Below are 15,065 nucleotides of genomic sequence, written 5' to 3'. Positions count from 1 at the left end.
GGTTGTGGGTGTAGGGTAGACTCATTATATTTGATGTACTATTTAACCTAAATTTTATACAGCTTATATGCACAGGGTGATTATAGAAGAAATCTATGGGTCTTTCTAGGGTACATTATTGCATAACATAGGAGCTTTCATTTCATATTTCATAAAGAAAATATTGGATTTTCTGGAATTACAATTTGTCGCTTTTATAAGGAAATAGTTTTTCTCAAATAAAAATTTTATGAATTCACCAACCTTTAAGTTGACACTTTTTAAAACTACTTGTATTCTCAGGTGATCAGTAAACAGGAAATGCTCAGCTTTTGAGGACGGGACGCTAAGGCGTTAATTTTATAACTTATTTTGTCATCATAATGTAATTGATTTCGAAACATGCAAACTTATACTACGATGTAATTTATTTCAATTATATTGATGATGGTTGTGTTTGCTTTCTTCACTGTTATATTCACTGTTATGATACTACCCAAGAAGTCATCCGCCCCCGAACGTTTCTACCATTCTGGTTTGGGGGTGTGACATAATTATATATTTTCATTAAAACATTTAACTTGATTACCCATTCCAGTTATCCTTAATTTATGTCCTTAAAGCATCCAATTTAGGGGGCCTACCCTCAGGATCATTTTCGGGATAGAAAATAATGCTCATAAGATTCTATAGCAATATATATCAATAAGGAAACCATGTGGGAGATGGAGTACACTTGGTGAACACTTAGTTCAAAGACACCTACACATTGCGAGGATCCTTGACATAGGATGTGGTTTCCAAATTTGTTCAAATTTGCAGGGACTAAGAGAAAGTGAGGAAGTGGAGCATGGAAGGCTGAACCTGATCATGGATAATAGTTGATCTTCACATGTTACCAAGATTAGGGCTTATGAACTTGTGATCGGTAGTGGTGTTAGGGTTACTTTGATTAATTGCTCTTATTCCTCATATATGATGCGAAACATTATTTCTTTTCGCCAATTGTTCATAAACAGTTTTAGATATTCATTTGATAATGATATTGGATCTATTTCTGTTTTTGATAATGGTGTTTTATGTTTAAAGCTTTACTTTGTAACGGTGTGTATGAAACTGTGACTCGTGTTGATAATATAGGAAATAGTGTGTTTCATATTGATTTGTCCAACGGTGTTGACAAGGAATGTTTGTGGCATTGTCATCTTGGTTACATAAACAAGAAACGCATCGCCCAACTCTAAAAGGATGGTGTGTTGGAATCATTTGATCTTAGGACAGGTGATGAATGTGTATCTTGTCTCTTGGGCAAGATGACAAAATCTTCTTTCACAAGATCATGTGAAAGAGGTAAAGGATTATTTGACCTAATCCATATAGATGTATGTAGCCCATTTAGATCTACCAGAAACGATGCTAATCGATATTACATGGCATTGACGGATGATTATAGCAGATATGGTTATATCTACTTAATCAAACATAAATAAGAAATTTTTGAAAAGTTAAAAGTATTTAAGAATGAAGTCAATAATCAATTAGGTAAGAAGATAAAGATGCTCAGATCTGACAGAGGTGGTGAGTATCTGAGTATTGAGTTCCATGACTATCTTAATGAATATGGAATCGTTTCACAATTGAATCCTCCCTGGACACTACAACTTAATGGTGTGGCTAAGAGGCATAATCGAAACTTACTAGATATGGTTCGTTCCATGGTGATTAGAGCTTCTCTTCCAATACACGATGCCGCCCATATCGTGAATCATGTTCCAACAAAGAAGGTTGCAAAAACACCTCATGATATGTAGACAGGGAAAGCTCCCTCGCTCGCACATATCAAGGTCTAGGGGTCTAAAGAGCTTGTAAGATGAGAGACGCATGGAAAACTTGAACCCAGAGCTGAGAAGTATTATTTCATTGGTCACCTAGAAAAGTCCTTTGGATACTTGTTCTACAGAACTAGTGAGAATGTGGTCTTCATAGCTCGAAGAGGAGTCTTTCATGAGAGAGAGCTCATATTGAAATTGGATAGTGGGAGTGATATTGATCTTGAAGAAGTTCAGGTGTCTCCTAATGAAGGAACCTCAGATAACACTAGCAATCAACATGAGGAATAAGTTCCAATTGACAAATCATTACCTCTTCATCGTAATAGTAGGGTTAACATGTCACCAGCGTTCTATGATATCCATATTATGCTAGATGGTGATACGTTTATCAGTGATAGAACTCTGGTAAATTTGGATGAGCCAACTAACTACAATGAAGCAATGGAAGGCCCTGAGGCTGCTATATGGAAGAAGGCAATAGACAATGAGATTTAGTCCATGTATGATAACCAAGTGTGGAATTTGTTTGATCATGTACCTGGTAAAAAGACAGTTGGGTGTAAATGGATCTTCGAGAAGAGGATTGTCATGCATGGGAAGGTACACACCTATACAACTAGGCTGGTTGCAAAGGGCTTTACTCAAACCCAAGGGATTGACTATTATTAGATCTTTTGACCCATAACTAAGATAAGTCTATTAGTATTATGATTGCTATAGTTGCATTTCATGATTATGAAATTTGGCAGATGGATGTTAAAACTACTTTCCTTAATGGAAACTTATCTGAGGACGTCTACATGAGTCAGCCAGAGGATTTTGTACATGCCAAGTTTGCTAATAGGGTATGAAAGCTTGAGAAATCCATTTATGGATTAAAACCAGAATCTCGTCGTTGGAAAGTAAAAGAGTTTGGGTTCTCTAGAAATGAAGATGAGTCATGTGTATATGTCAAAGCTAGTGTGAGCATATTAAATTTCCTAGTCTTGTATGTGGATGACATACTTCTTATAGGAAACAACATTCTAACTTTCGCTATGAAGGATCTACGGGGAAATGTCCTATATTCTAGGAATAAGTATTCATCAGGATAGAAAGAATCGTCTTATTGGTCTTAGCCAGAGTACATATTTGGATAAAATCATGAAGTGTTTCAGTATGGAGATTTCAAAGAAAGGGGAATTGCTTATTCATAGTACTATGAAAATGAGTAAGACTCAATGTCCAAGTACTGACGAAGAGATAGCTGACCCGAGTCGAGTCCCATATGCTTCAATTGTAGGATCGATCATCTATGCGATGACATGTATTCGCCTTGATGTGTCTTTTGCTTTGTGCATGATTAGTCGATTTAGGGAAATCCTGACATAGCCTATTGGATTGAAGTGAAGAATATTCTTAAGTGTCAACGAAGAACGAAACCCAAGTTCCTAGTTCTTAGTGACAGTGATAAGTTACGAGTGAGTGTTTATAGTGACACCAATTTTCAATCAGACCGAGACAAATTTTGTTCACAGTCTGGTTGGGTCTTCTTACTAAATGGAGGAGCGATTACTTGGAAGAGTTCCAAGCAAGACACAGTGGTTGATTCCACCTGTGCGTCAGAGTACGTTGCGGCGAGTGAAGCATCTAAGGAAGCAGCTTGGCTAAAAAACCTTATCAGGGATCTCGGAGTCGTTCCAACAAGTCAAGAACCAATGGGACTATTATACGATAATGAAGGTGTGGTTGCTTTGATGAAAGAACCAAAGGATCATTGGTAGATCGAAGAATATTGACATAAAGTACCATTATATTCAACATCGAGTAGAAGAAGGACACCTTTTGGTGAAGCGAGTATCATCAGAAGATAATGTTGTACATCCTTTCATAAAAGCTCTGAGCATAGTCAAAACAATACCAACAAGCTAGGAGCATAAGTTTAAGAGACAATATTAATTTTAGTAGTTAGGTGATATATTTGAAACTTTTAAGAAAACAAATGTAATTGATTTGGTGAATGAATAATAGAGAATTAATTGTGAGTATCGTACTACCTTATTCAATCATTTATTCTTGTGTTTCTTTATTGCATGTTTGTAATTTAAATGATTCAAACTTTCATAGTCGTTCATATTTTCGAAAGTAAGTAGTGAATTAAGACTTTCAAGAATTCATTGTGGATTGTCGATTGAGGTTAATACATTGCAATTTAAATTGCTACAATATTAATGAATACTTTGAAAATAGGGATTTTAGGTATTAGATAAACTCACACTTAGAGATTATTTCATGGATCTTGTCACGAGTAATTCTAAGACAATAATATCTAATATTCTTAAAACCGAGATATATAGTTCGTAGTTTATAGATCAGTCATTCATTGGTTTGCTCAAACACATCTCGTAACTGGATGTTATAAAGGGTTATTTTATGTGATATTTGATGTATAAACTGTATGACTATATAGTCAAAGTAATTCGTTCCTTTTCCCTGACGGGAAATGCGATAACATTGGGCTCCTTGGTGATTTAATGTTGACATTATGATTGTTGGGCCTAGCTAGGACTAATTGATGTGTTTAATTTGAAGGCCAATAAAGTCTTTACAAATCGAAAAACGAGAAATAGAATCTTAGACAATGAGATTGATTGTTATCCATGTCTCATGTCTATATGACATCTTGAAGATAAAAGAATAGCTGATCACTTATCTTCGGCCCAACAGCTGATTTGAATCAGAGTTTGGCAGTGGCTTTAGAAAGCACACTTTGTTATTAAAGTTCAAGGTCTATACTTATAGTTATAGTTACAGAGTTGTCCAAGTGGGAGACTTTTCGATTAAGGTGTTTAGTCTAATAACTGAATTGGTATACTCTTTAATTAGAAGCAAAGTCATTTTTGGGTTGCCTCATAACCGATAACTGAATATAGTGATTGATGAGAGAGGTTGATTTGTTAATTTATATATGATTAATAAATTGTAACAAATGATTTATTAGTATATTATATGATTAATATATTAATTAGAAATACTAATAATTATTCAGGAATTAATCAGATATTAATCAGAATTGATTATGAGACCGATTAATTTAATTAAAGGTGTACGGACTATGATTGTTATTGTTCAAAAGTTGAACAAAGGAAGGCTTGCAGATGCTTCCCTATAGGGACAATTTTTGAGGAACCCAATTAGGGTATCTGGAAGCCTCTTAATGATAATGATACTATATAATTATCTTGAATCTGAAATATTATTGTTTAATTCTAAATTAAGGTTTCTAGAATTATCTTACAACCTATAAATTAGACCCCTTGGGAGCGTTATTTCGTCCACTCCATATACTCTCAAGAGAGTTAAAATTTTGCTCTTGCCTCGTGTCTACTCAAGTTTTCTAGTTCTTAATGAGACACAATCAAATATTCGATAGTTCAAATGTACTTACACGAACAATCAAATTTATAAAGGAACCGAGTAAAGTTGTAATATATCATTCGGAGAATTTACACAATAAGATATTAAAATTTGTTGGCAAGAAAATGAACATTTGGGTTAATATATAGTTCTAGCCTTAATCGCGAGGTATGTACTAACGGCCCAAATTACTAGCGTAGCTTTGGAATGTTGTTCGATGGAAGAATATTTAGTGCTTGAAGGTGTATGTTGACACATAAATAGTTGCAAACATCGGCAATGCTACTGGACTACTATGACTCTATGTAGAGAACAACAATGTGAATCTTGGAGAAGCCTTAACACATGAAAATGAGATCTTGAAAGATGAAGTGGAAAGCTGGTCGACAAAACTGTCATCAAACACTAACAACGACATTAAAGAAGTCGGTGAAGGCTTCGCTTCCGACAGTCAAAAATGAAATGTAGCAAGTACAACGCCCGACACCATCCCCAGCCAAGAATACATATATTATAGCGACAACGCCTACAATTATTAGAATTTCCTTAATTAAGCTTATAAAATTAATAAAATATTGAAGTTTAAGAGAGTAGTTTCAATCTAATACAACTCTTTATCAGCCCGAACCGAAAAAGGAAACTATAAATTGAAAAACGTAACCGAACTCAAAAAGAAAAAATAAAACGCAAAGATCACGAGAACGGACTTGTCTAGACACCATGGAGACAGAAAAAGGACTCGGATTAAAAAAGTCTAGTATAAGATTTCACTGGTCATGACAAGACCCCAAAAAAATTAGACCGATTCAAAACACCGACTAGAAACCGTTTTAGTGGAGGTCTATCAATACACCACTTTTTATTTGTTTATTTTTTTTTCCTACTGCTAACACAAACTTAATACCGGCGACTAAGAGTATTAGCGGCGACATTAAGCGTATTAGCGACGAAACAATACCGGCAACGCATTTGCAGCGATAGGTCGCCCGTACAGGTATTAGCGGCGGCACGCCTAACCTTTAGCGGCGACACATGTCGCCGCTGTTGCCGAATCTTCTTGTAGTGTTAAGCATATAAAATCAATAAAATATTGAAGTTTAAGAGAGCAGTTTCAATCTAATACAACTCTTTATCAGTCCGAACCGAAAAAGGAAACCATACATTGAAAAACGTAACCAAACTCGAAAAGAAAAACTAAAACGCAAAGATCACGAGAATAGACTTGTCTAGACACCATGGAGACAGAAAAAAAAAATTGGGAGACAGAAAGATCACTAGTCATGACAAGACCTAAAAAAATTAGACCTATTCAAAACACAAACCAGAAACCGTTTTAGTGGAGCTCTATCATTACACACTTTTTATGTGTTTATTTTTTTTTTTCCTACTACTAACACAAACTTAATATCTTAGTACTAAATTTATACATCTCGTTTTCTAACAAAAATTAAATCTTAATATTTGAATGATGGACACCTGTATATCAATTCTTATACCGTAGGCTATAAACCCTTTGGTTTACCGATACATAAATTTTCAAGTATGATATTCTTATATGAATTTAATAAATATTTATTAAAACAGAAGCAGAAAATAACTCTGTTGTACTTTACGTATATGTATTTAGATTATTAGAATGAAGCATGTTTATCGTTCTCAATTTACCCCGCGCGCTTGAAAGATAACTTGAGTTCCCTTTTCCTGTATTTAGCCGAACCGTAAATAATGAATCAACATGTCTCGTTCAAGCTTCACGAACCGCTTAAAGCATGTTTGTAAACGGAACAATAACACAAAAGGAATTAGACAACAAAGAAATTCCACAGGAGAGCAAACAAATCTGAAAGTACATGCATGTTATCAAGTGCAAACTTTAGTACGAATACAATATCAACAGATCTTAGGCAAGAATAGGAAGTTATAGTAGAGACTGTAACGTAAATCACGAGTCAAATTATTTCAACCATTTTACTTATATAAAAAACAACTTACAGACGAAAAGAGAGAGATAGAACATCAAAAGAAACATCAATAACTCGTAATTTTGATAGCATGGCGTGAGCAATACACAAAGTACTGCAAGTACGTACGTTGCACTCACGGGAATCCATTGACCGTAAGTCCACCATCAACAGCAATGGTTTGGCCAGTGATGTAAGAAGAAGCAGGCATACAAAGGAACGCTACAAGAGATGAAACTTCATTTGGTTCTGCAACGCGTTTCAGAGGAATTCTAGACGCCATAGCTTCCAGAAACTCCTCGCTTTCAACAAACTGCATATACAAAACAAGGGAGTTACGACAATAAAGATAAAAGACCAAGATATTGAAGAAGCTTTGTATATTACATGCTGAATGAGTGGGGTTTTAGTGAACCCTGGTGCTACACTGTTAGTCCGAATGTTGTCTTTAGCCCATTCACATGCTAAATTCTTTGCAAGCTGATTCATAGCACCTGCGGATGCGAAACTAACATTACAATTTACAAGCCACCAGTTTTTCATCAGATATTAATATATATGGAGCCAAACAAACCATACCTTTGGTGGCACTGTAAATAGACCCACCAGAAACGTGAATAAGACCTCCAACAGATGAAATCAACACTATGTTTCCAGCTCCAGAAGCTTTTAAAAGAGGATGTGTAAGTTGACACATATGGTAACAAGACTCCAAATTGGTAGCCATGATCTTGGAATAATCTTCTGCGGTAAACTCTAACGTAGTTTTAAATATGTTTGTCCCAACATTGTTGATCTACAGGAGATTATAAGTATGTGGAAATAAGTTTTCCGATTCATTTGAAAGAAAAAACAACTAGAGCTTCGGGTAAGATATGGAAGAACCTAGTCGACTTACTAGGATGTTGAGCTTGCCACCGAAAAGTGATGTGACTTCTTCCACAAACTGCTCCCGTTGGGGACGAGAAGATAAGTCGCAGAAGGATCCAGTGACCTTAAAGCCTTTGTCGGACCATTCTTGTAAGCGTGAGTTAAGTTCAGACTCGTTAAGAGAACAGGTGTGCACTTCTGCCCCTAACTCCGCCAGTTCATTCACCACAGCATAACCGATCCCGAGTGTACCACCGGTGACGACAGCAGTCATTCCGGCAAGTGACCATCTGGAATTTCCGACTGGATCAGAGAAAGGTGCGGCGGTCGTCATGCTCCGATCGATCGAGTCTGTTGTTATATTTATTTCGATATATACCTAATCTGTAAAGCATTGGTCCTTTATATAATGAATTTTTTGTTTTATAATTTATGAATTTAAAATATATTGAGTAATCCGCCTATAAATATAATCTGTACATTGTCCTACCAAAAATACGTAAAGACCATGCATTGGAAAGAAATTATGCATGTGGGGATCATTTCAGCCACATATTTTGTGAGCAAAAAGTTCAAAGGTGAAATTTTAAAAACGAAATACGTTAAACAGCAAATTTCACGTTATTTTAAACATATAATCTAATTTAAAATAGAATCATCCGTTTAATTAAATATTTTAATAAAAATATTACTCATTATTAACTATATTTAAATATTTTATAGAAATTTCAAGAAACTTTTGCAGATTGTAATATTTTGATAAAATTATCATTAGTATTATATTTTTATAAGGGTAAGTCTACATAAAATTCTCTATATTTTGGTTTTATTTACAAAAAAGTTAATAGTGATTTGAATTATTATTATTATTTTTTTTAAACCAATGGAACTGGTTATTAGTTGCAGTTGGCTCAATTTTCATGTTACAGCAAATAATAGCAGGTTTTGATCGTTAGATTATAAAAAACATATTAAATATGTTTTTTTACTAATAGGCCAAAATATATGTACTTATTTTATGCATAATAAATTTTAACCTTAAGTATTATCTATTTTAAGATTAGAGGGTGTTTGGGGTTTCATGTTGAACCTCAAAATAACTTATTAACTTATGGTGGTGAAAAAATATTTTTTTTAAAGTGTTTGGATTTATTATTCCGGTGAGAAAAGTAAATATGTCAATAAATTGTTTTTTCTAAACATGTATCTCTTAACTTTTTTTTTAATTTACTGACTTTTCAAAAAGATAATAAGTTAATAAGTTGTTTTTATATGAAATCTCAAGCACCCTTTAAATTATAATCGATTTTCCGCACCTTCTTCACATATGGAGCATCATGATTCATGAGAAGTCCATCCTCCTTCAAAGTGGCACACCTTGACAATGAATAGAACACTTGCTTTCCATGGTGGCGCATCATCATCATGGATGGCACACCTTTATCCAAAATGACGCATTTGTGCATTAGATGGCGCATCTAGATCATGGACGGCCCATCTATGCTCTAAGATGTTCCATTCCTTTCCCAAGTGTTCCATAACCCCTTTTAGAAGATATGTTCCATTGTCACATGATCCGTTCCTTTGTCACATGATCCGCTCCTTTGTCAGATGATCTGTTCCCTTCTTAGATGATATGTTCATTTGTCACATGGTTTATTGAACTCCAAGTACTCAATTTATTACTAAGTGCTCCACCAAACTCAAATGCTCCATGAGAATAATCCAAATACGCAAGTCACATTTAACAATCTCCACCTTGCCTTGAGTTCCACTAAACTCCACCTTAAACCAAGAATCATCCACCCTCGAAGGGACCTAACTCCTGCGAACATCAACCAAGTCCAAGAAAAACTTTAACTTCTCTATGTGACATCCCCATATTTATGGTCATTTTAAATATAAGTCATTTCTACTTATTTTAAAACATAGTATTTCTTTTGTTGCAGAATTAGTTCCAAGTTCCAACAATATTATTTCAATGTGAGATAATATTCATATTAAACATTTCTGAAGAAAAGTTCAACATTGATATATTTTCAAAACTTTTGATGTCATAACCGATACCAAACATAAGCACAAACAGACCTTACAATAATTTACACTAATGATCTACACCTCCTTTAATCTCTCAGTGTAATGTATCATCGTATCGATTCTTGTGATAAAAATTAATTGAGTTGGTCATCTTAGGAAACCTGGTGACACTACTACTTAATGACTCATATGACCCGGTTAATTCAATTAAATAACCCGGTTTTGAACCGGGTCTTATGCCCTATGAGTCCTATGTGACAAAGAAAATAAAAATCTGTTTCGAAACCGACTCCTATTAGTATGAAAAGGACACGGGTTTTTACAAAAAATGGACATATGACGATATCAGAATACACGAAACCAGACCACACAAGGTGATTAGGCCACGGTTCTACAAAATAAAATCGGGCCATATAATTAAAATAGAGCCTAGTTCCAATTGAAAAAACGGGTTGTATAAGGTTTGTAAAACATTATATATATATATATATATATATATATATATATATATATATATTGCAAACAGACTTATACTATTCATTAGAGCATGTCCTTTTACACGTGTCAACCCCAGTTTCTACACATGTAACAATACCCTTTAGCGTACAAACTAGAATATAAATCTCAGTTTCAACATAATTAACCAGGTTATTTTTATTTGACTTTTGATAATTTTGTATTAAAATTACTTACAATTGTTACATCGTTATTTTTTACATTTAAACTAGATAAAGAAGCTATTAGGCTAACTTCAATGTAATCCTATATATCAACATCTATTAAAAGAAGATCTAACATGGCCTATATATTAAGAATCGCTAGTGTGGCATCAATCAAACTTATGGACTAGTGGTAGATGTGTTGCCACAGAATCACATGACCTCTTTGGCACAATAGTTGTTGTAGAAGCCAATGACTTGTACGATACACACACTTTACAAAATTGTTCATGGTTTCCAACAACCATGTGTCCGTTTGATGCTAAGTTCTCCTTTGGCTGAACGGCCACGAACATGATCAATAAGCTACACTGCAGAGTGTATTTTTCCAATGGTGGTTATGACATTTTTAATTTTTCTTCACATACCATGTTTGCTTCCATCAAAATCTGACCATGAAACCTACAACATGCTCAGTTTGTCAGCATATAATTATTATGGAAAAGAAATGCAAATATGTTTATTTTTAACATATAATCACCCCTCGTGTCAAGTGACTCACAGGTAGCACAAAAATAAATACACCTTTCATTTTGATATTCACTTCAATTTATAAGAAACTAATAAGACAATCTCTAATGAAACAAAATTTACTATAAGAGCATAGTGAAACTAAATGATATGATGTAATAGAAAAAACACATAAGTATGTGAACATGCTTGAAATGGAATCATAAACCAAAGCTTTCATAACTCATTTCTTTGTCATAGTGAAGGACTTAGTCAATATAATGGTAAGAATGAAGAAAATAAAAAGAGCTGTCATGTTCAATGTTGATATGTTAGCTCTTAAAAGAAAATAAATAAATAGATAAATAAGAGATATTTACATGTGCCTCTATGTGTAAATGCCTGCATATAGTCCTCAATCAAAGGCAACTTCCATATTCTCTGTTTTGTAGAAAGTTCACATTCATCCTGCAGACCACCTTCCATAGTTGACTTAGAATTGATCTAGTTTTTAAACAACAATGTATGGAACTATTGTGAGAGATTTGTTGTTGTTCCTACTAGACCAATTAAGAACTATTATCAGCCCATAGATCGAAAGAAATACTTCATAAATTCTGAAAATTGTCCATGCTGAAAAAAAAAACAATGTGTGAAACTATAAGAAAACAAAGAAAGCAATGAGCATAAAACGTCATTCCCCACAATTCCCATAAAAGAAACATAAAGTTCTTGAAGATTAATCAACCAAAAAAAGAGGGGCGGGAGAGAAGAGGCAAAAAAGTACCTAATTCAATGATGAAAGGAAATATGCATCTGATGATGAGGACAAGAAAAAGGGCTCTCTGAGTTAACCAAAATATGTACACTGATCTAAAGAATCAAGAAATGAGCTTCAGTATAAGAAATATGCAAACTTATAAAAATGAGTTCTATTAACTTATTGTGGCAAATAAACATTGTTTTTTAAAAAAAATTCAAAAAAAAAAAAAACTAAAGGATTCTTGCAAATTATAAAGTTTCCTTTCACATTTTCGAGAGAGCACAGTCACATTTTCGAGAGAGCACAGTCAGGTTATGATGAAAAAATACAGATTATCAAGCCGCTTCTCATCAAGAGTCGATACTCGACATGAAAGTACAGATGTCAACACCGATTTTACTGTATTGTCATGTAGCCATCTTGCATCGTTTTGACCAAAAATTTCTTGATATTTCTCGACACCGGTTTATAGCTACAAATTATCAACAAAAAAAACTGAGAAATTGTATAACTAGAAGTAACTTGAGAAGATATTAAAAACCAAAGTGGGGTACGTGGATGAATGAAAAAGAGGGAGGGGGCATACGTTCGAGATAAATGTACTCAAATTTAAAAAAAAAATTAGAAATTAAACTATATAGTTTGCAAACTTAAGCCCTATAAATCCATATACACTCCTTACCCTAAAGAGGTCTGCAAACGTTTTCCTCAATTACTTTATTACTTACGAGGGTGTGTTTGTAGAATGTGACATCCCCATTTTCACGGCCAGAAAAGACCGATTTTGTTTATGCTTTATAAAAATCAGAGTACTTCATTTTATAAAAATGTTGCGGAATTTGTTCCCAGAAAAACATGGTAATTACGTTATTAAAACATTTTCGATGAAACGTATTTATTTCATTTTAAAACGTTTGGGATGTCATCGTTAATACAGAAACATAAGCATAAACAGAACTTACAATTATTTACACTAGTGATCTACATCTCTTTAAATCTCTCAGTGTATTGTGACTTCATATCAACACCTGTGATAAAAATAAACTGAGTGGGTCAGGTTGGGAAACCTGGTGAGCACATAGGGTTTTCAACCCACAATAATATAATTATTATTTTTAAACATCAAACAATCAACCCAATTACCCATTCCCATTATCCTCACATTACGTCCCTAAAACATCTAACACAAGGGACCTAGTCAAAGGACTATCATTGGGATGGAGTATATCTGGTGAGCACACAGTTCACACAGTTCGAATAAACACACAGTTCGAATAAACACACAGTTCGGTTAAACACAAAGTTCAAATAAACACCTACAGGTTGCGAGCCTGTTAGTGTTCCACTGGACTGTCTAGAATAGTCCGTGGTCGTCATCTATACTCCGCTAGATGACTAGATCATCAAGAACATCTATAACGAGGCATCTCATTATTTCATTTTATCACACAGCAACTAATACATCTACCCATGTTTTACCCAACACATTTTGTAGATATAAAATACATATACAGTTTAAATCATTGAAAACATGTATAAAACGTTCATCCAGCATAGATAGCAAGTATACAGATAATATACACACACAGCACGTAATTTATATAAAATACTTCATATCTATGTGTAAGCTGAAAGTAACTATGCACTCACCTGAGAAGGTGGTGACTCGGTACTCGGACAGCGTTTCGTTTACTTTAAAATAATTTCCTTTGACGAAACCTAGTATTATCACCACTAGATTTTAGTCTAATATTACCGTGACTAATTATTAGTCTTATTATTATTATTATTATTATTATTATTATTATTATTATTATTATTATTATTATTATTATTATATAAGCGTTTAAACAATACTTTCCAACTACTATGTACAGACAGGGGCCAGACATAAAACACCGGAGGGCAGGACCATTTTGGCGTATAGCACTTCTGAAATCCAACAACCCTATGCGGCCCTTTAAACCAGATTCCCCGTACCGCGAGTAGTTAAAAGATATTATAACGACACTTATATAAGTCATAATAATAGCCCAAATATTTATTATAAATTTATATTAACAATACTAATTTTAAATATAAACTATATTTAAAATAGGGTAAACATAACTTACTGTCAATGGGATTTTAGCTAGGAGTCGGGCTCTGCAGGGGCAGAACTTCGTCGCTGAATCTTTCTAAGAAAGATTCGTGCAGCGCTTCAGCGCTCACCTTACTATACTAAAACTACAGAAAGAGAAGTCGAATCACGAGGGACCGAAATGCTCGGGGGATAAGGAGAGAAAGACTCTTGAATCAAGAGAATGGTGCAAGAAATATGAGAGCCCAAGGCTCTTATTTATACTAATTGAATTTTCAAAAACTACCCTCCATAATTACTTAATGACCTTTTAGTTATATAAACAACTAAACACCCCTCTATAATACTATTTTAAATGGATTTAATGATCTTTGTACTAAACTAATGTCGAAAGAACTCAACATTAGTTTTATAATAACCGCATCGTCGATACCTTTCTAATGATATATACATATGTATATATATGTGTACGTATACATGATTTATACTTTATTTTAATACGTAAACATACTACTATAATTTGTAACTCGCTCATACGAACTCCGTTTTTGACGTTATTTATATCCACGCGTAGGTGGAGACATACTCTACAACTTTCGTTTAGACTCCGTTGGTTAATTTTGACTTTATTTTTAAAGTTATATTTTTAACAGGCCAGGACAGGATTGGTCCGTTAAAATCTCATAACTTCTTTATTCGATGTCCATTTTCGTCTGTATTTTTATCGTTACGCTACTAATAACGAGATCTTCGATTCTTGTTTAGGTTGTGTCGGCTAAAAATCAATCGATCTAAAATTCGAATTTCGGGCTGTACACCGCTAATCCGAAACTTCGAAAAATCATAACTTCTTCATACGAAGTCAGATTTGGGCGTTCTTTTTATCGATGTTCTTAGTTTAACATATTCTACGACTTTTGTTTAGAGCGCTAAGGCTAAATCTCTATATATCATAAATTTACTATTTACGCTTCCCGG

General features: G+C 34.0%; 1 protein-coding gene and 1 long non-coding RNA gene across 2 annotated transcripts; both read right to left on the bottom strand.

Annotated features, from left to right (window-relative positions):
* Positions 1-7,161: 7,161 nt before the first annotated feature.
* Positions 7,162-8,422, bottom strand: LOC145073413 (tropinone reductase homolog At5g06060-like). The gene is made up of 4 exons (XM_079019958.1): positions 8,067-8,422; positions 7,748-7,964; positions 7,556-7,662; positions 7,162-7,481 (listed from the first exon to the last, which is right to left on the bottom strand). Exons 1-4 carry the CDS (start codon positions 8,370-8,372, stop codon positions 7,305-7,307), a joined length of 807 nt encoding a protein of 268 aa, XP_078876084.1. The 5' UTR covers positions 8,373-8,422; the 3' UTR covers positions 7,162-7,304.
* Positions 8,423-10,782: 2,360 nt separating this feature from the next.
* LOC145074991 (uncharacterized) lies at positions 10,783-13,033 on the bottom strand. Its single transcript, XR_013692230.1, has 4 exons — positions 12,970-13,033; positions 12,032-12,479; positions 11,625-11,877; positions 10,783-11,196 (listed from the first exon to the last, which is right to left on the bottom strand). It is a non-coding gene; the product is annotated as an uncharacterized LOC145074991 (long non-coding RNA).
* Between the last annotated feature and the right edge of the window lie 2,032 nt (positions 13,034-15,065).

This window comes from Lactuca serriola, chromosome 9 (assembly GCF_051521515.1).
Source record: "Lactuca serriola cultivar US96UC23 chromosome 9, Lser_US96UC23_V15, whole genome shotgun sequence".
In the NCBI taxonomy this organism is placed as follows: Eukaryota; Viridiplantae; Streptophyta; class Magnoliopsida; order Asterales; family Asteraceae; genus Lactuca; species Lactuca serriola.
This window is presented reverse-complemented; position numbering and strand designations above follow the sequence as displayed.